This window comes from Anopheles funestus, chromosome 2RL (genome assembly GCF_943734845.2).
Source record: "Anopheles funestus chromosome 2RL, idAnoFuneDA-416_04, whole genome shotgun sequence".
Classification (NCBI taxonomy): domain Eukaryota; kingdom Metazoa; phylum Arthropoda; class Insecta; order Diptera; family Culicidae; genus Anopheles; species Anopheles funestus.
The window spans coordinates 45979802-46002372 of record NC_064598.1 but is presented as its reverse complement, the minus strand read 5'-3'; the positions used below and the strand labels follow the sequence as shown (position 1 = coordinate 46002372).

The following is a 22571-nucleotide window of genomic DNA, read 5'->3' as shown; positions in this document are numbered from 1 at the left end:
TTCAGCGCTTTCAAATTGGTTTGAGTTTTTTTTTTGTCGTTGCTATCTTTGTACTATGATCCCCAAATAAAATGGGCCAAGTGCGCCTAGAAATGTATATACGGCGTCAAAAGTGGAACCATAAAAGTCACTTACTTACATTTCTGCTCGAGTGGTGTTTACAGTGCGTTATTTTGATCAAAAGTACGTTCAACATGAGCCGGAGCCGAAGCGAACAAGTAACGCATTGGCCAACAAAACGCCGATGTTTACGAACGCTTCCGTGGATTACGTGGCTGTGAGGGTCCCATTTTTCGAGGGAGCTTACTCTAAAAGTTTTACAGTTCAATTGTGGCTGTCGTTTGATTGTATTTACACAAGCGGTTCGTTTTATCGGTGGGAGTAGGCCCATTATGGAAGACAATTTCGAATTTTATGGCACTGAAAGAAACGATTTCGAAACAAGGAGTTCCTCATCGACACTTTGGCCATTTCCCCGTTTGGTAGCGTGGGCAGCGTTCGAAATATGGTAATTATAGGGTTTTTATTGCATTTGCAGTTTGTTCTGCTCGGTCTACGCCCGTTGCATCTTTCCTAGTGGAGTGAAGCCGCGGACAAAGGCGCTTTTATTGTCACCGAAATCTGGGTGGTAATTAAGGGTAATTAAATTTTCAGTCTAAAGTCATTCGCTCGTTGCGTTGAACCGTGTCAAAATTATAATTAAACTTTTCAACTATAAAACAATGGTTGTAAAGGCAGCTGTGCTGGGTGCTGTAACCGTGCATTAAAGCGCCCTGTATCACTGTCCGGAAGTAATCGGTCGGTTTTGTTGTGTTTAATTACCGTTTGATCATTGCTTACACTTATATTGCGGCGGTTTTAGTTAAATGGATTGTAATTTAAAGGTAGTAACAATTGAATGTATTACAAATAATTGTAAATTTGATTCAAAATATTTTAAACGTCAATAAAAGTAAGATATTTCAGTGTTGTCTATGAAAATTTTGTTACAAAAACTGAAAGTTATTTCTGCATAGATACGGAAGGAATTGCAATTTCATGGTGTTATGCATCTGTGCATGATAAAACCTCACTCAGTGAAAGGTTCTCATCACGATCCTAACATAGTCTCATATATGAAGCATGAAAGTAAAAATAAACCGACAAAATAGAAAAAAAAACCGCATGACGAACAGTTTTCACTAGCAGCCAGAGAAGAAGCGTTCCACAATTCTGCGCCACATTCCTCGGGCTATAAGTGTGTCTCATGGTTGAGAGCGAAAGCTGAGTGGAAAATGCACTGAACATTTCGGAAATGTGCATTTTTTCTCAGCAATACCATCACTACCTGCTGCAAACTTTAGAATGTTGCTAACGAGTACGTTGAGTGGCGATAGAGCTAACATTGTGCCCTCCAATTCGGTCGGTACGATGCAAATGCGGGCAGCTAGGCGCACACACACGCGCATCACAACTTTCGTTCCCTTTTGCAAACTCATCCGAACGTATGTTTGCAGGATGTTGTGTTTTTTTTACGTATTTCCGTATTTCTTCTACCGGAAGAGGATAGAAGGAAAGAAAGCTAACAAACCTACGGCACAGGATGCGGTAATGATGATAAGCACGTTGCTGGCACTGTTAACAAGGATCAGAATCAGAGTGATGAATGGGTTTATCTTTAGTGTTGCCGACACGGAATTTTTCCCCTTCTCGTTTCGGTTATCCAAAGTGACACAAGTGAAGATGTATTTGTCACTGGGAACAAAAGGAGAAGTTGTTTAATGTAAAGAAACGAAAAAGAATTTATTTTTTTATTAGCAGGTAGTAGGAATTAAGAAGTAATCTATGCTTATTAACAAAATATTAGTTAATTTTAACATCAGATGAAACTGAGCCCGGCACTATAAAATGTAATAGATATGAATTTTGAATAAGCGAATTAATTTCCCATAATGTAATAATTTACTTTGCATCCTTACATTTGCATTAATATTGCATTATATTGAACATTGATGAAAAAGCTGTCACTCTGTGACTTAAGTGATACATATCAGTTATTCCTACGAATGTTTCACAATAGTACGTTACCGGCATTATTATTGGAAAATTGTATAAATTGTCATCGTAAATAGAAGTAGAAAAATTAAAAGAATGAATAAGTATGGTTTTTCAATACTTTTTTCAATACAGAATTTCAACGACATCATTTATTTACCTTTTGTTTAATTATTTCTACTATTTAATCGTTTAAACGTCTATTTTTTCGCCCGGCGTATTTTTTTATGTCCTAGGTAATCTATTGTCAAACAATCAATAGCTAATGTTGGATAGTCAAAATGGTGTTCCCCAATTGACGGAGGACGAAAAAGTTTAACTTTCCTAACTGTGGAGGTACATCGATTGTCTCTTATAGCAAACCCTCTACGTAGCAGAATTGGTGATATCTTCTTGTAATTTCTAAACAATCTAGCAGTTCTTGAAGTGTTGAGTAATTTGGTGGGTTCTAGTGATGAGAATTTCGTTCCGAACCTATTAGGTTCGTTCCATTCCTTGAATGGAACGAACGCACCCAGATTTAAAAAAAATACGAAGTAAATTTTTTGCACCTACAATTTTTTTTAGGATGAGAAGGAAGCAACGTGATCTGTTACTTCTTTTTTCTTGTTCAGAACTGTTTAGCCGTTATTTTGGATCGAAAATAACGCTGGAAGTAGCAAAGCAAGTTGAAACTATTGTTCAACTGATATGAAACACACACTCAACCTGTGAATAGTTTTCAAGGAAAGAAAACTCATTGATAATAAAGGGGCCCGGATGTCCATATCATTCCTTGGAAAACTTTCGTTCTCGATGAATTCGATGAATTAAAAAAATTGTTTAAAATTCCCGTTGTAGTATGTTCGACGAACATACCAGGTTCGTTCCGTTCCTAATTGAAAAGAAACTGATTCCGTTCCGTTCCAAAAAAAAAAGGAAATATCTCATCACTAGTTCTTTCTAACACGCCAATTAAAGCATATTTTAACAAAGAACAAATACGATAAGCTAACTAGTTATAGCTTTAGTATCAATTACAGCAACAGTGGGTTTTATATTTCATTTTAAACGGAGATATTTTTTTAATCAAATATTAGCATTGCATTTTTGCAAAATTAGTTCTAAGCTGAACTCTTCAGTATGTAAAATAAAGCAATTTTAAAATATGTCTTCAAAATGACTAACTATTCTTGATTCTTTTGTTAAGAGCAAATTAATTGTTGATTTTTAATGATTTTCAATTGAATATTCGTCTTCTTCTTCTTGGCTTGCTCACGGTCCAGCACGTCGCGTAGACATGGCCTGGTCGCCAATCCGTTTCCAGGAAACTCGGTCCAGTGCTGCAGTCCTTTTCTTTTGCAGTTCCTTTTCCACACGTCCTTCTCGCACACACCGCCAAAGATAGTCCTTAGCATTCGCCGTTCGTAAAAAGCGAGTGCATTGGCGTCCTCGCTTTATCATAGTCCAGGACTCTTACCCGTAGAAGATTACCGGACGTACCAGAGTACGATATATGGTGTACTTCGTGTGTTGCTGGAGCCTTCTGGATCGCAGGAGTTTGTGAAGCCCGTAGTAGGCACGATTTCCCTGAACAATGCGCCTTCGGATTTCAATGTTGTTGTTCGAAGTTACGATCGTACCAAGAGTAGCAGAACTCCACTACCACCTCGAGATCGTCACCGTCAACTGATACTCTGCTTCCGAGTCGGGCTTTATCACGGTCAGAGCCTTCGACAAGCAGGTACTTTGTCTTCGTCGCATTGATCCTCAATCCAATTCTGTCGGCGTCGCGTTTCAGTCGGGTGTACGCGTTGCACACCGCCGCAGATGTCCGTCCGATAATGTCGATGTCATCCACGAAACCGAGAAATTGGAGAGAACGGGTGAAAATCGTGCCCCGGATGTCAAAGCCCGCGCTTCGCATGACACCTTCCAGAGCGATGTTAAACAGCAAGCAGGAGAGTCCGTCCCCTTGCCTCAGATCCCAGTGATTTAAACGATTCCGACAGCATGTACGAAATTCTCACCTTGTACTGCATCCCGTCCATAGTGGCCTTCCACAGACGAACAGTTGATCGAATCGTAATCAACTGGCAATGCAAAAACAAAACAAAAAATCAGATAATGCGGAGAGTGATAAAAATGGGCTCATTATAAGAATGTTCCTTTTAAGCAATCTAATAAACGAATTCTCAAATTGCAAACTGTTATTTGCTAATTTACGTCGGCTCAACTCTAAATGACATGCCCGTGATGAGCTGAATTCTTTATTGGATTGACAGTATTATGCTTAGAACGTACTCTTCGAAGATGCTAAAGAAAGATGGTGTTATTTTTAACTAAATTATCGATTAATTTCACAAAGTTAGCACAGTGCTACACAACGCAAGATAAATCCTCCAAATATAAACGTTTCTCATTGGAGCACCATAAAAATGAGACCTCATCACCAAAAAATATTAACGATCCAAACCGACGGTGACGCTTCCTTACGCATCGGTCAAGGTCAGCGGAGATCATTGCGCCGAGGACATACTGACCGGTGCTGGAAATTATTCGCCAACTCAATTTGGTTTGCTGAATTACCGTTTTTTGTTGTTGTTGTTGTTGCTTGATTTATGAAACATTTAACGATGTCTTCGTCAGTCTTGGAAATCGCTGCAGTGGAAGCTTAAGCAAAATGTTTATTATCCAAACGCTGGATGAGTTGGTGGGGATTAGTTAGTGTTGGGCATCGGACTCATTTTCGGCACGGAGCGCTCATAAAAAAAAGACTGGTTTCTTCTATTCTTATTTTTCCCCGGGGGCGCTCGTTTTCGGTGGTTTTCCACTGAGACAACAGGCAATGGTGTAATTTGGTTTTCCTTGAAAATTTATTAAACAGACAATTTAAGCTTGTTTTTGTTGTTTCTCCCCAAACGATACACTAACGTAACGTATTTTTGTTGCTGCTGCTGCTCTACTTTCACAGGCCGGCGTGACAGCGTTCAACCTGGACGATACCACCTCCAACTACTCCGGTACGCCATCGATACGGAAGAAAAGCTTCCAGATATACAGTGGAGCAGGTAGGTACTGATGGATTTTTCAGAATCATTTAATCACGCTATTGGGTTGCACTTTCCTGTGCAGAATGAAGAGATATCGGTATGTTTTGGACCTTTCGTCGACGGTCTACCGTGTTCCCGTGGGAGCCCAAGAAAGAGAAAAAAAGAGCTTGAGGTTCGTTAAGACATTACTTTTCGTTGTTTTTATTTTGCCCGGTCTGCGTTCGAACACGATTCCCTGGGCACGATACTGCTCGCCCGGGAAATCATTATCAAATTGTATTAATCATAGCTGTAGCCTAATTGAATGCGATGGAATTATCGCTTGGAAGGATAATAATTTCAACATCATTTTTCCACGAAACCAAAAGCACTCCTAGTCATCGAGTGGCTTGAAGTGGGTGGAACAGGATCTCCCGAAGGACATATCGCCAAGTTCAACGCGCCTGAATGTAGATATCTCTGGTTTCATTTTTATCCCAGTTTCCAAGGAAAAGAGAAGCAACCGGTAGGTTGTTGAAGAGTACACACTAGCCCACATCATTACGTAGGGCAGGTACACGAACGTGCCCTGCTAGTCATCATGCATACTCTTCTGCTTCGGTTCGTGCTGTAGCATTAATTAAAAATTCATATTACATTAATTAATAATAAACCAGCTAGTACGGGCTGGAACGGTGGGCAAAGGTTTGTAGTCTCTGCCAGAGGTAAGCTCTGGCTGACTGCAATTAGCAACTGATTTTTGTAGTTTGCTAGTTTTAAATCAGTTTAGCTTTGAAACTCGGCATTGCTTTGCCACAGTGAACCTCAACAGGGGTGATGATATGTAAATCGAGATTAAACTATCAACAACCATACATACACATCCATGCACACATACACACATCGTGCGATGTTAAGTATTCATAAATAGTAAATTCGTGCCTTGCGCACGGCGGGAGATTTAACGTCTAAAGGTGAAAAGGATGAAGGTTGTTCCGTTTTGGCCACCTTTTATTTTCCCTCTAAAATTGCTTTTCCAACAGACAGCCTGCCTTACGCTTTTTGATAGGTTGAAAGTTGTTAACACCACTTTTTTTGCCGTCACCGTACGCTTTATCGCTCAAGTCAACGCCTTGGCTCAAAAGCCATCAAACGGTACTGCTTTTGATACGGAGATTTACTTTTTACCCGGAAGTTCGTTTAATATTTGCCTGTTTGAACCTTTTTAGTAAGGGTTTGGTTAAGGGTTAGATATTTCTCTCTCTCTCTCTCTCTCTCTCTCTCTCTTTCTTCTCTTTTCAAAAATGATATGCTTTTGTCCAGTGTATAACGATAAAATGTATTTATTGAACTGATGTTGCCGCATGAATATTCAGCACTTCTTCCGTTAAGAAAGTGAGGTTAAAAACGCAACGATGTAGACAAATTGTTACCCTTTGTTATACATCCTTGTTCAGTTGTTGCTAACTCGAGTAGCATCGAGATAGTACAAGACAAAATGTTTGCTCAATTTGCAATGCATGACACACGGTGTGGGGGTGATACATTATTAAATTGTTCGCAACTTTTCCCCAACGTCGTGCGATATGTGGAAGGTCGCGTAACTTTCAGCATTGGGTTAAATCGTTCCGTTTTTTTTGTATAATACGAATTCTTTTGGTCAGCTAAACAAGAAAACAACAAAGCTTTGTCGTATTTGTGTCCGTGGGAAACAGAACAAACCGATTCTGTTCCCGAATGTTCCACATTCTTGTCGTGTGCTGTGTGTCCTCAGCAGGTCATTAGGATGACGGTTTGTTCGGTGTCATGTTTGTCATGCAACACGTGTCGACCTCCAACTGTACCGAAGCTCCACTGTGGGAAAGTTTTTGGGGGGGTAATTGAATTCACCTCTTCGCTCGGACTCGAAGCGAAACCAATTTGCTATTGAAGATCGGTAACACCGGTACGATAGAACCGATGATACCATCGAGAATAGATGCTGTGTTTGAATCGAATTGCTAGATGCTTTATTTCGAACCATTAACGATTCAAGCAGTTCTTCGAATGCATCAAACACACTTGGGTTTGTTTCGTTTTTCCCTTCGTTCCCATTTGCCCCCTAGCTCCGTACACGTGGAAAGAAAGTTGGCAAAGATAGCACAGGAGGTGCAACATAAAGATCTCGTTACTTTGAAGTAACTAGCAACCAACTTTCCCAACAATGGGATGGTATTCTTTTTCGGTTGTATTGCCCTTGCCTCGACACAAAGGAATCGCATTTCGCAAACAGACACGATGCTTGCCCGGGAGGCAAACAGCACAAGCAAATGTAATCATGGCCGTGTTTGCCTTTGTTTTGTTCCCTGTACACTCCCGCTGCGTCCACTACGGCAGAACCGAACCGCATTTCGCATGCCAAATGGAACTGTCATGTGTCAATGGTTTTTGCAATCCGGTGGAAATTGGTGGAACTGGTCCGTTTACCGTGAATGAACTGTATGGAAATCAGACACCTTTTATACCTTAATCAGTTTGATATGTTATTCCATTCCGTTTGGTAAGCGATTCGTTTTTGCATTGGGGAAAGATTGTATAAATGTTTTCTAAAGTATGCTGTTGGAGTTTAAGTTTTTCAACAATTTGCTTTTATGCATGAACATTTAGAAATTATTTCTTAACGACTTTATGTTTCCTTGACGTGACAACGAGTTTAACTCTTTTAGTTTTTCGGGTACCTAGTCGTATTTTCCTCAAAAAAAGTAGAAAATATAAATATAAAAACGTAGATTGCTGCATGTCCAGAAGACGCATTATACAAAGAAAGGAAAACAAACTTTCCGCCTAACCATGTGGCGATGATTAACAACTTTCAAGCTCTTTATCACAACATATGACAAAACGGTTCCCTTTTGGGACGAAAAAGAAAAAAAAAACCATCAACCAAGAAAACTTTACACGAAATAAAAAAAATGTCCAGCATCGCAATATTGACGACCCTCATCGTCGATCGGTGTATGGTTCAGTGGGTAAAGTTTGGTCCAACTTTCCTTTCTTTCACTTGACAGTTGTTGCTAAAAGCTTATCCTTACAACGATAATGAAAGCTCTTTATCACTGTTGGCGATGTAACTCTTTACCTTCCCCCCGGGGGGAGGCACATGACCTGTTCCCATGTACCATGGTATAACAATCATCACACAACATAATTGAGTTTGTAAAACTTGTTTTTATCAATTTCCAGCATGACCGGCACGTGCAGGGAAAATAACAAGAGTTTACGGGCAAACTTATTTCCAAATACTGCCATCATAATCATATGATCCGAAATAGCTCTAAACGGCACATTACCCTACAGGTATGGGGCACAAAATAATTCGAACGTTTATCGGATAACAACGCATCCCGTTCCGGCCGTTGTGTTTATGAATGGATGGCACTCGGGGAGGGGGAGGGCACTGTAATCGTTTCGATGGAGTAGACGTCAAAATCCTTTACCTGAGGGGTATTCTAAAATCCATCCATTACCGTATACGCCGTGGGAATGGCGTTACCTAATGGACCATCATTTAACTCACGAAGAATGTACTTGCCTAGGTACGGGTACGGGTGGCATTATCCTCGCATGATATAGTTCGGTTCTAAACGATTCCTTGTTGCTATTAGGTACGTAACCATCGAAAGGCCTTTGTTATGCTGAATGGATCTACATGAAACATTCTGCACAAAACCGCATGAATGTTGGAAATCTCTTTAAGACTCATACCGATCTCCGGTCCATGGCGGGCCTGAAGGCGGTCCAACCCCATGATAAGCCTCCCAGCAAAGGAAGCGTAGGGCTGCAGTTATGAAATATGATGTTTATGTACGTTCCAAACGCCCTCGGGCGTCTAATTTCTCTTCGATGCTACTGTTTCGCTGTACTACTCGGAATGGAATGAAAGGCTCCTAAGCAGAACGCTTGGTCTTGTGAGCCTATACCATGACCATGCTCATAAGACCACAGCCACAGGAGAAAGATGCTTCAATAAATGATGTCTGTACGAGTGCTTCCGATTAACTTCAACGTTGCTTGAAGGGTTATTTGAAGCAGTTGTGGTCATCAGTTTTACGTGTGTAAATGTTATAGTAGAAGGCAGGAGATTTCGATAATATATGGTTGATATTTGCTGAAGAGTGTTTTCAAATCGATACGAAGAATAATAGTTGGTAGGAATTTATGAGACATTAATCGTTTTAATATAAGTCGTTACTCTGTGTATTGGAGCTTTGATTTGTATGCATCAAATTAATAGTTATTTGTTATTCTGCTGGAAGTGTTTAACTTCAAGAAAGCTTAAACTTGTCCATATAAAACCCAACCTATCTACAATCCTTTCCAGATTGAGATGAATATTGTTCCACAAAAAAATTATTTTCGCTTTGTGCCATTTCGAAAAAAATTTCATCTCCAACAGGGAATGTTTTTTTCTAGAGCTCTTCGACGCTTCCGTCCCGATGCTCTGCTACAGCTGGGAAACGTACGAGAAAAAATCGTTTTGTCGAATATTCGTGGAAAGGCTCCAGAAATGCAAAGAGTTTTCCATTTCGCGAACAGTAAAATCGATGCTGAATAGCTTAAGGGTGCGATTACTGATTGTTAAGGCGGCAGTAAGCAGTACTTAAGAGGTCCGCAGCAAAGCGCACTGAACCGAAGGTTTCCCTTCCGGCACGGTTTCGGTACTCACGCGCTTGAGTGCCCGAACCGCAAACACCTGTTGATGATAAACGCCTGGTGGGGCACTCAATGCAGGATTTTGGGGTCGATAATGTATGCCCTTACTATTTGGATAAGAATATTTGCATTGCTGCCATCACTTACAAACACTTTAACGGTATTAACAATGATTTCAGGGCGCGGGAATTAACAATTTAATGGAGGAGTCATGGGGACGTTCCGACACTCCATTCATGACAATTAAACTAACCGGAACGTACTACCCCGTAGTCAGTAGTTCTGTTTCGTGCGATTCAATTACAATTTCGGATCCGGTGTCGGAACTTCACGTGTCCATGGGTTGCCAACCATCCGATCTGTAATTAGCAGTTATAACCAACTAGAGAGAAAGAGAGAGAGAGAGAGAGAGGGAGAAGGAGAGAAAGAAAACGGAATGAACGTGTGTATGTGTAGTTTTGCGTTTCGTATTCACCAGAGTGTGTAGTTGATTGCGGCAAAATGGGAACTTGATCTTCGTTCGGTTTGCATCTGTTTGAAAAGAAAACCACATTAGCCAGGTTTACACGGCAATTAAATGCCAATTACTCTAATTGGGAGGGTTTGAGATCAGCTGAGGTCGAACGTTAAATGATTCGGGTCCGACACCCGATTGGAGAGCGATTAAGCGCTCATCTCACAAACGGTCCCGAACAATTAGACGGAACATCGTTAGTAGTTCAGGCGAACCGGCAGGTGAAGATTTGAAGCAATGTTCGTGTTACAACTAGAGTGGGATTTTTTCTTTCTAACATTACATTTTGTTCAATTAATTTAACACTAGAACTATCAATCGTTTTAAGCGCTTTTTATTGTTGCTTATTTTATGAACAATTTCGAAGAGCTGGACTATATTTATAGGTTTTGCTATAGTGTGTACTTTATCATAGATAATTAAAAGTAATATGTAATATATAAACTGCTTAAAACAATTTAAGTACAAAAATTAATTCGATGATAATGAAGCGTTTCAGTCACTTACTTACTCAAAAAAGGTATTTATTTTCAATGCCGATAAAAATCCTAGTGGATGCGCTAAACAAATCTCCGAGAAAAATAAGTTTTCGGTCTAACGATCGGTCTTTCAAAGGCTGGCCAGAAACTCAGCAAATGCCATACAATCTACGAATTAAAGCATTTATTTTAGCATTTCCGTAGCTGCGGTAATCAACTGTCAGTCCGTATTGCTAGGAAATTGTTGAATTTGATCCTCTGTTTACGGTTTTCGCAAAAACGTGCTGTCCTACACATCTGAGTGGCATTAGAAGGATTGGAGATCTTCGGAAAAACATTATCCTTAACTAATCGAGAAGAAATTTTTCACTTGAACCTTCTGTTGCTAATTCTGGCTATCATCTACCGCTCACCGACTTCGGTTGACTCTTCCGCATAGCAAAGTTAACCTTTACCAAGATATTTTTCACTATTGGGACGATTGGTTTCACATCCAGGAGATCATTTTGTTCTTAATACTAGAACTATCGGACCAGTCATTTTGACTGGAACGCTTCATTTTCATCACATTATTTTTTTATATTAAGCGATCCTAACGATAGTCAATAAAATGTACTCCAAATCTTCGAAATTGTTTAAAAATTAACCACGACCGATAAACGCTTAAAACGCTTGGTAGTTCTAGTGTTAATCTTCACCTTTAGATTTTATTTACTAGCCTTTTCGATTTTGTCAGGCTGTTATTGAGCGATCAGAACAAGATTACTATTTGACTCTTTAGACTTTCTCAAGATTTGAGATTAGATTATTAATACCAAATCGACTATATCAGACCAGCACGACTTGTACTGCTTTACTCCTTTTTAAAGAATATTCAAATTTTAACAGACATCCGCAAAGAGTTGACTGACAAATTAACTGGTAACATTGTCAAATTTGTTTTTTTTTCTTAATTCGTACATTTCCAATGTCTAAATAATTTTAATTAACTATTTAAAATTTAAACAACATAAAATAATAAAAAAACAATACAGATTTTTAATACTCACACTTCACAATGCTGAGTTAGAAGTCGTTTGAAAATGCATATCAATTTATTACAGTTTACACGTGTTTTTCCTCTTTTTTTCCTTTCCACCCAAAAACAGCCCAGGAAGAGCTTGAACCGCTGAACAACATAAACATCAATAACACAACCGAAGGTGTGTTCGATACATCCCGCTGCTGGAACACGGTCAAATGTTTGTTCAACGGAGTCATCTGTTCGCACAAGTTTAAAAATGTCCAGGTAGGTAACAGAAGGCAATGAGAGAAATAAAACACAACAAAATGCTATCCATCGTGTTCGGCCACGACCAACCGCATATTGCTTCCCGTCCCCCCGTTCTGTGCTTTTCTATCGTTTACGGTTGTTGCGGATGGTGAACAAAATGTATAAGCTTACCAGAATCTCTCGATGCTACCGAGCCAAACAAGCAGAGGTGCCACACAGCGTCAACATCGCTAAATAACGGTTCACGTAATCTTCTCATCAAAGTTAGACTCGCGAAACTGACTGTCCCTCTAGAACTGGCTTAGGCTAGTCAAATTGCAATAACACGGGGACGAACTGCTGCACCGTTTACCGTTTTACCTGCTTTCCCTAAACGTCTCCTGGCCAGAAAATGGGACGCTTGTGAGTGTGGTGCGAGGATAATGCGATAAGATTTTCCGTTTTGCACGTTTGCCTTCGTTTTTCTTTTGCCTTCCTTACCCGGTTTTTACTTCAAGATGCTGAAATTACATTTAATCTACTACGGGTTTTTGCAATCGGAAGGTAAAACAGGGACAAGAATCTTGTGCTCGTGACACATTTTTACGAGTAGCCGGTTCCGAGCGATGTACCGGGTTTTGCATCCACCCGGTCGTACACTCGGAGTCTTGTGTAAGTTTAATTCCATTTTATACACCGTTTGGGAAAGAAATTTCTCGACAAGAAAATTCTCTGATGGTTTCTGCACGGGGGAAAAAGTTTTCCTTTCCACCATTCGAGGGCAATCGGGAGGATGTTGGCGAATACACGTACCCATTTGCTGGCATTTATGTTTGTTTGCTTGGACATTGCGATGTAATAGCGGCATCCCAGCGGCAAATCTAGCGGGGCTAGTTGAATATATATTGCAGAAACATTTGCAAGCAAACAGTGAAGTTTACTGATTGTGTGTGTTTTTGCATTTGCCGAAGTTGCATTTAACAGCCCTCGGATACTTCCGATCGTAATCACAGGAACTGGTTTGATTTTCACTACTTTTTGTTTGAGTGCACGAATAGCTCCATTCGTGTTTATTCATTCGAACAGTTTTGTTTGAGTAATTGTATTTGTTTTGAATATTTTATTCGCAACTGCAAAATGAATTCTCGGTGGTGCAGCGAGTAGCAGCGACCCGATACGAAGGCAAACGATGGCGTATAAATAAAACTGAAATTGGACCGAACATAAATAACGTGCCGTCTTCCTGTTTATGCTGCATATCAAATCTTATACACTTTCGCACCTGCGTTTTGCTTTATTGCTTCACTGTGACCACGTTTCAATACCATCGGTGCACTCTGTGACCGTGGACCATTTTGTGATGAATGTGATGAACAAAATAAAAAAATATTCTTCACTTTAATTTAACGGGAACCAGTTTTCCATTTCGCCCGGAATTAGGTCCGCTCGGTATCGTTCAATGCAGGGCGATTTATACGATGGAATAAGTCAATGGAACCAACAGTGCGATGGATATAAGCATGTTAAAAACGTGGCCAAGGAAAAACTGGATGCAGCAGTGTTTCCGGAAGGCACCCAGCACAATTGTATGAGCTTTTGCATCTGACATTCAAGCCCTTCTTTCTAGCGAAGGATGTAAGCTACGGACGCCAAATGGAATACTCTGCTTTGTCTGAGCTACGGAGCTTCAAGCTTTCAGTTACATTCCGTTACCAGGTTTCTGAACTCTACTCAACATGAGCGTACTAAAAACGTAAGCCATTGAAGCCACCCAAGTAAACCAATTCCAGTGGCGGGTATCGCCATGAAATGCCCCGGGAACTGGGATTGGCCTGCTGGAGAAGATGATTCCGACTTTCTTGCATATAAAATTTGTGCACAAATAACAGGCCACAGATTCAAATGCAACGAGACACATGGACTCCAGTGATCGTATGCACCGCAGTGCACTTCAATCTAGATGGTAAGACACTCGACAAGACCACGGAACACTTGGGTTTTTTGCTTGCCGATTACATCGAAGAAACTGTATGGAAACACACTATCGCCACATTGTGTGGAAAGCTGTTGGTGGGCAAATTTTTACATCACTCTATTATCACCGCTACTAGCACCATCCGGGTTCGCTGCTGTTCGGTGAATTTGTCATGACATTGATGGGAATCCCCTTAGCACCGAGGACAATGGTGTATGACATTCCGGTCGCAAGAATATTTGGATCCTTGTCATCAACGAGAAGAAAACTGATTGAATTTAACCATACCGGCAGAGAGAGAGAGAGAGAAGAAAGCAGGCACACTTTCTTTGTGATATGATGTTCCCTTGTATAGCACCTGCCCACAACTCTCCCTTGAATGTGTCCGACGGTGGTCTGCTAGGAGGAAGCTGTGGAAAGCTTTCGACACAAGCTAATCACTACGACCCGCTTGGGATGGTTGGGTGGCAACAAAAGGGGAATTTTTTTTGCTTCCTCTTGTAAGTCTTCGTTAAAGGATGCCATATTTTATCATCAGCTTTCGGAAACCATCGTGACCACATCGTTTACTTTTTTGCCGTACAAAGTTGCACATTCTAATGATGCATAACATTTCACGCAGTACACATACCGTCCAATAGACACACCATTTATGCTTTAAGCTTTTCGGTATGACTATTCAAATTGGTCGCTTTTGGAGGATGAACATGAAGATTTGTGTTTTGGATAGCATCAAACAAAACCACCAATAAAAGGAAATGTTAATTATGAGTTAGTCAAGTACCTCCGCAGAACAGTGCCCAACGGTCCATTTGAAATTATGTTTGCATAAAATCGCTTCCAGGATCTCGATGCAAATAAACTTGAATGAAGAAAAAGAGGAAACCAGTGGTTTATCTGCCAATCTGCTGGGAAAAAATCATACATTTTTGCATAGGTCCATCGTTCGGAAGGTATACGGCGAAGCTGTGAAATGAATTTCAATTAAGGATAGCAAAATGAATAATTAATTATTTCCTCTTAATCAAATTTTAGATCAAAATTTTGTGTTCTAGCTTGTTTTATTGAAGATATTTGTTAATTGTTAAATTCAACACGAAGAACATTTTTTATATTTTTTATATTTATCAAGACTTATTAAATCTTTGGTCTTGATGGGATCTGATACCCGGTTCTGTCGTCGGGCCTCCTCGGAACTCTTGGTACTGAAAATCAAAAGAAAAAAATAATACAATTATTTCATTTTATAAATTTCCTGTTAACGTCAGTTATGTTTGGTTAGGTTTTTGGGAAGTCTTCTCCATGCCGGATATGACCAATATTCCGTTAAAGTTCCATAATATTATTGACACGTTTATTTACTTCAATTCCCTATAGAAGTGGAAATATTCTTCCATTTCCATTAACATGAATGTAAGTGAAAGTGAATGGAACTGCCAATTACATCGTTTTCAAAGAAATCCTTCAAAGAAATCAAGAAGGGAAATACATGAGCTTTTGTTATTTTTTTTTTTTTTGCTCTCCAACAGGAAAATTTTGTTTATATTTCTACCACACAACTAAGAAATTCGCTGGCATTTTGTGCGTGAAAATTATTCAATAATCTTCCCTTTCAATCAAACGATCAAGTCCGAAGGGAAAACACTTTCGATCCATATGCAATACGGTTGGAAACATGTTTCATTGTATCCCTTTGTGCCTATTACGAACATCGTTACTTTTTTCAATTTCAATATTACCATCCAGGGAAAAAAATGTTCAACCATCGTAACAGCAGCGTGAAAGCAGCAAAGCTCGTGTGTAGTATTTATGACGTTACTGATTCGCCCACTGGTGTGAGTTGCAAACGAGGCAAGATAACACATCATGAAGCACATACCACATGAACATTGAACGCAGCATCCTGCCCCCGGGGCAATGCAGCTGTCCCATTCGAGAGGATAGTTTTTCTACGGGCAATAACACTCGACTGCACCCCGGCACTGACTGGTGTAGCTGTGCGAGATTATGTTGAGATTTTATTCCGCAGCCCTGATGCTTGTCTTCAGATGCTTCAGAGCCATGCCACTGCACGGAAATGCCACATCGTGCAAGTGCACTTCGTGCCTGCCATTGTGCGATGTTGCATTCATTCCGTTGCTGAATCGCTTCTTCTGTATGAGGCATCTTTACGGCACAATGGTATAAGGCCCTTAGGTTCGTAGTGACTTTTTTACGGAGATGCGTATGCGTATCCTGTCGCTCTTTTCTACATTTGTCCTTTCAAAGCTGCATCTCGAGTTTGTACAAACATCAAATTAAATGCGCAACCGGGAGCTTGGTTTTTGTTGTTTCGCACATGGATTCCATTTTTTTTTCATATACTGCGACTACACTTGCATGTTTGATTGCATTTCTGCATGTGAATATTTGTTGCGCAGTGCTGACATACTCAAAATAAAATTTAAAAAAAAAACTTTAACCTCTCTGGGCTTACTGCCATTTTTAATTATTTTAGTTGGTCGTTTCATGTGATACAACGCACAAACATTCTTAGAAGGATCGGTTTCATATCTGGTGATTGCAGAAATGACTGCGTTTCATTGTTAAATAATGTTTGTCTACTACTAATTAAATATTTTAATATAAATATATAAATTTGTTTCCTCGGGAGATATGTACTTTGAGGCACAAAGAAAATTTCTTTGTTCTTTGAAATTTGATTTCTTTGAAATTTTATAATAAAAAGCAATGCTCAAATTTTGGTTTAGAAATATTTTTATGAAAAACAAATACACAATCAAAATGATGTGAAAGAACTAACACAAAGTATACAACAATTTAAATTTGAAAGGATATTACTTGTGGTCGAGTTTGATATAAATGACTAAATGTAGAACAATTTTAACAAGTCAACGGTTTTAAAATTGTTTGTATTTTAAACAGACAAAAAACAAATGAAAAAGCTTGACAAATATAACTTAAAGCCGATTATCCGTGCTCATCGTGATTCAACCCAGGCTGGATAAGCAAATATGACGGATAATAGAGACATAATTTTTTATTGATAAATACAGGGGAACGCCGATTATCCCTTCTCATCGAGATTTTGTTTAGTGTCCTCATTGGGTCAATGAGTAATTTTCTATATTGAGTAAATATTGTTAAAAATTACAATAATACAATGCGTCAAATAAGTTTTTTTTAACATAATATTCCAAAACCCAAAAAAAAATTAATAGGTTAACATTTGTTATTTAAAAAGGTTATTTGAAATCTCTTGTACTAACGGATAAAAGGAAACAGTAAATGTAGGTAAATCCTCACTGGAACAGCTGCAAACAAAACGAAGATATCCAAGAACAGATGACCACTAGACTTTCCGCATTCGACATCTTTTCCTTTCGATGCGATTTGTTGCATGGTGCAGAAAAGTATGCACCCCGTGGTCGCACTCACTACCGTCTACAGTTTGAAGCAGTAAACTTTCGTTAAAAGTTTTTAATATACTTACCCATTAGTAACGTCACCGTCAGCACCGTAGCTGGCACCATGCTTCATCCACACCGTGTTCAATCGACGATGGATGCAGAATGGCACATCAGTACAAGTAACGAAGTGAAAAGTGCTCCCATTATGCAAAGCTGTGTAACTGCTAATTGCATTCATCGTGCAGCGGGCGTGAATTGAGTTTGGAAAGTTTATCAACAGCTTGGTTGGGTTTTGCGTTATTTTACCCATTTTGTAGTTATTATTACTACCGTGTATCGCAGGCAGTTTACTTTCTTGCGCTAATTTAACTCACTTGTAGTTAAACTATTCCCTCAATCGGTTAGCAGTAAATAGTGTATTTGACAGTGTCATTGAAATGGCATACAAGCGGAGATTAAAGAACGTGAAATGGCTTGAAATATGTAATAAACTGTACCTTACTAACGTGACCGATATGATTTCGTGCTTTGATTGGTTTAGCTCTTTCACACCGAAAACATCATCATCTGAAAGGATGAATTATGGTACGAATTAGAGCTTCGAAATAATTCATTACCCTTCAACTATCTCCAACCGGTCCTCTGTAGCTTCGGACGTGGAAGCATTCCCACGGAATGGGTTTGATAATTTATGTGCAAGCTAAGATCGTGAGATGCTTGCAAGCGGTTGTACAATCGGTCAGTTGCGTTTTGCTGAAATGGTGGTTCGTGTGGTTATACACACCTGCACCATATAAGCACCTTGATTTATTCCGTGCTGTTGCCATGTAATGAGCTTGGCTCTGCGGAACGGACGTTGAATAATAAGATGCTATTTCGGATTAATGTTGTGATGCTTCTGCAATTGTTGCATCAGCAGTAGGAATTATGGTGGCTGTTTCCTAATTAATTGAAGGGCTGTAATAATTCAGTAAACAAAAGATAAAAGTACAACTTCAATTATTATCTAAATTTATTTACTTTAATAAATATAACTTGTTGTTTGTAAAATAATGGAGCTGATATTTTTTCTTCTCAAGTTAACATCCCAAAGCAATAAGCCATGGCCGCTCTTCAAGAATAAATAACATACAGCAAGAACAAAAAATCCCACGTACAAACGGTTTAACGAAATGAAAATGCAATACACAATGTGTCTTTGTTCTTGTAAAGAATTTCATTTCCCGCACAATATTTTTTACATGTTTATTTCCCCCTAATGTCTCGTTTTACCAGCCAAAGATGTAAATTGGATGGTATCAGCTTAAACCACATGATAAAAAAGCCACACTCGTACATTGCAATGGTTGGTTTTGGAAAAGTGAAAGTAACGACGATAAAAAAAAACCACCCGGACTGGATGAAAAATACGATACGGAAAAAGTACGCAACAGGAGCATCTTACATTGGATAACGTGTTGCTTTTTTTCTCTCGCTGCCATCTTCTCGTTCTTCTATTCGTCCTTTACTTGCGAATATTTTACACCCAGCCTAGAACGTCCCCAAAATCGGTCCACGTCCCGTTTGGCTAGCACATTCCGTTGGAGACTTATTTTTATCATTTTCCATTTTGTTAGTCAGAGCAGCAGAGGAAAGTTTGACAACCTTTTCCTGGCGAGAAAAAAACTCATCCTTTCACCGTGCAAGTTTGCGTACCGTGGCCGAAAATATCCCTTGGGTGCAGAATTTCTGTCATGCACTGGCAGAAGACCTTCTTGCCTTACATTATACTGTAAGAAAATAGCAGAACGAAGTAGAAGAAGAACTAACCAAACAAAAAGAAAAGTAAAAAAACACACAACTCACGGCCAACGAAAACATACAAAACAGCACCGGGGTTTTGCCCGGGGTTTCCGTACCCCGTCGACGGGAGGGATGTTTTTTTTCATGTCGCAGGGTGGGAAGTAAATTGACGCTCGTTATTTTTGCGCCCAAGTGATTGCTGGGAAAATCGACGAAACTCCGTGTGGTTGGGGTTGGCCAGAACCGAACCCGGAAACGTTGGAGACTAGTGGACCTAACAATCTTACTGGTTGAGTTCGGTCCGGGCACGATGTCTTAATGTTTTTTTTTCCTCGTTGACGCTGCGTACTTTTCGTGGAAGAATTTCGTTCGCCCGTCCGTCCGTTCGTTGGTATGACGTCGTTACCGTCTCTTTGTCACATCATAAAATTGGGTTGTATTTGTAATGGTTTGCCGGGTGGCGGTGGTCGGGTGTAGTCCGGATTGCACCACTTGTCTATTGTTTGTGCCGCTTTCGCGCTGAAGGAGCTGTTGTGGAGCATTATTTCAAGTGGATAACGAAATAAGCTGTACTTTGGTGATGTTATACCTGAGATGGTGGATGGATACTTATCTGCAGTGTTGAGAGGAAAAGTGATAATAAATAGTACTTTCGTCATGACGTTGTTTGTATTCGTTTTGGAAGAAAAAAGAAAAAAATGAGTATAAAAATAGAGATAGAAAATCAAAGTAAAATCACAACTGCTTACAACAATTATAATTAATTTGTGTTTTTGAAAAAAAACCCTTAGCACTTTGCAAATTAACTGGTAACTATGTATAATTACAGCACCAATAAACCATGAACCTAGAGAATCATAATCCAAACACAAAGGAAGTAACCATTATTTACCTGGAACTATTATTCGCCAGCAAACACTTGTTACCTTCAATTATCTGCTGTCAGCTTCTACGCACAATTATTGTCGGCCGAAACCTACCAGGCGTCTCCATCGTTTGCGCTTCAACAGGCCGAAACCTACCAGGCGTCTCCATCGTCTCCATCGCGTATCAACAGCTGGAAAAGAAAAGGTGGAAAATAATTATGGCAAATTTCCTTCATCACTACACTATGCGCGACAAATGCACGACGATGGCTACACGACAAAAAGGTCATTTGCAAAGCAGTGCATGGTGGCATGGAAGGCCTGTGCTCTGCCCTTAATGACGACCCATCGAAACTGGTTGGCACGTTTCGTACCGTGGGCAATGTAATCATCATTGCCGGTGGTTCATTAACGGACAAGCTTAAGTAAGCAAGCAAAGCAAGCGGCATCAATCGGTGAAAATTGATCCTGTCCTTTTCTTACGACTGTTACCTTACGTTAATGAAGTTGCCTGTTGCTCTAAACCAAGCTCGGCAGGGGATATACCGATACACAAAAACACAAACACAAACACAACTGCAATGACGCTGTGAATCAGTGACACTTGGATTTGCACTCGAATCAGCTGTGTTTAATTATTCATCGATGCAATTCAATTTACTTCCATGCTTATGTTTTGTGTTGCGCTAATGAATTAGGAATTTGCTGCATAATTAAGGAACTGTTGAGGAATATCACTAAAACTGAGCGAAAAACTAATACATCGTTTTGGAGCTATTTTTTAACCAAATAAGTTTTTATGTTACGAAAATGTTATACCAAAATGGTGGATTTTTAAATGCACAGAACATTATTTAACATTTAAAAAAGCGGGCGACGAAAAACGAAATCAAATTCCACCCGAAACACCCCTTTTCCTCTAGTGGCTATCCCCCCCTTGGCTCACCTCTTCTCATGCCACTACTTTGGCCGAAAATGTGCGCATGCCTTCAAAGTTATGCTTCAAAACCATTCCCGTAGCACATCATTGCTGACCGATGTCGGGATCACTCAAAATCACTGTTTCGTTGTAATAAATTATTGACAAAAGGGGGGATGTACTGTTTCATCAGCCCGGCCCGTGAAACAATTCCCGGAAGGGTGGTTCACTTGGAAGCCTTCCGTCTGGTGAAAAATGTTTAAGAGAAGATGGTAGCGGTAGGTAGCGGTTGGCACAACATGCTGGTAGGCAAATCTGTTGACCCAATTTCATGTGGAAAATTTTGTGCGAGATGAAAATGTCCGCAAAACGAGCAACAAGTGCACAAGGCACAACATTCCACTGTGCTGTGGGTTTTGTTAAAATAGCTATATAATAGCGTTCCTTTTGTGTTCGTATGGTTCTAGACAAGAAAGGAAGGATTCTTAACACACTCACAAAAAAGGCGATTTATTGTTTTATTGGTATTGTCCACCTACTCGCATTCTGTTACAAAATTGGATCCATGGATGGGGTAATATCCGCAAAAGGTTAACTTTGACCGAAACCCATAGTTAGTTGGATGAAAAGCAAACATATTATTTGTTCACTGTTTTCCCTTCATCAACTTTCGGCAGGCACACTATTCTGACGATGTATTTTAAAAATATTTCATCAAAATGACCGATCATTCTTGACGCTCCAGTCAGTGCCGTCGGGCATATGTCTGGCATGTTTTCGGGGGGAGGGTTTGTATTCTACCGGTTTCATCCATTTTTAATGCATCTTCATGGATGGGAATGCCATCTGACAGTGGCTTTTAGGGATTTTGATTAGTTGTACCCTTTCCTTTTTTGTTTTTGCTACCAAAAATTCGCAACTAAACAAAGCCGAACAAAGTCAACGCCAACGCACTTTTGCTGGAAATGGTTGTAAAAATAATATTATTTTTCGTCAAACGATCCCAACAACCCATTGGTTTAATAATGAAACAAACAACCCCCTTTTTGCATCAACCCCTTTATGAAAACACGTTCCCTTTTTTGCAGTGTTTGTAGGCACTCCATTATGAGTAAAATCACAAATTTTTGGTCGTTCTTTTTCCTCTGCTTCATTCAAAGTACCTTCTATATATCACTGCAAGCTGGACGGTACATTTTGTATACACATTTGCACAAAGGCAAACAAGTCAAGAAAGGCTTCACAGCCACTGGACGCAACAAATCACACAAACCACCGTTTGTTTGTTGGTGGCAAAACTTAGCTCAAACGAAAGTTTTCCACGGTACCACGGTTTGGGAGAAGTTTTGCCGCGTTTTAATCTGCCAAGGGGATGGATTAAAGGTAAATGCAAGCAAAAGACGGTTAGCTAAGAAAGTGTGCAAAGTACTTGTGAGTTGTGTTGGCGGAACGGGTAAATTTATCCGCGTGCTCAAGTCTTTACCAATGTTGGTGGGGAATGTGTACTTTGCTTACACCGTCATACTCTCGATGGAAATTTGAAAACCCTAACGCTAGGGATAACGCTGGCAGCGGTCAGAATCTTAAGTCTTTGACGAGCAACTCGTCTTTTTTGGTGCACCTGCATCAGATGTTTG

General features: G+C 39.8%; 1 protein-coding gene across 2 annotated transcripts in view; it reads left to right on the top strand.

Annotated features, from left to right (window-relative positions):
* Positions 1-22571, top strand: part of LOC125765400 (adenylate cyclase type 6) — an 87493-nt gene that overhangs the window by 47389 nt on the left and 17533 nt on the right. For both annotated transcript variants that reach the window (XM_049430462.1, XM_049430461.1), the window contains 2 exons: positions 4988-5084; positions 11879-12018. In XM_049430462.1, the coding sequence (XP_049286419.1) occupies positions 4988-5084; positions 11879-12018 (237 nt within the window). The remainder of the gene's footprint in view (positions 1-4987; positions 5085-11878; positions 12019-22571) is intronic.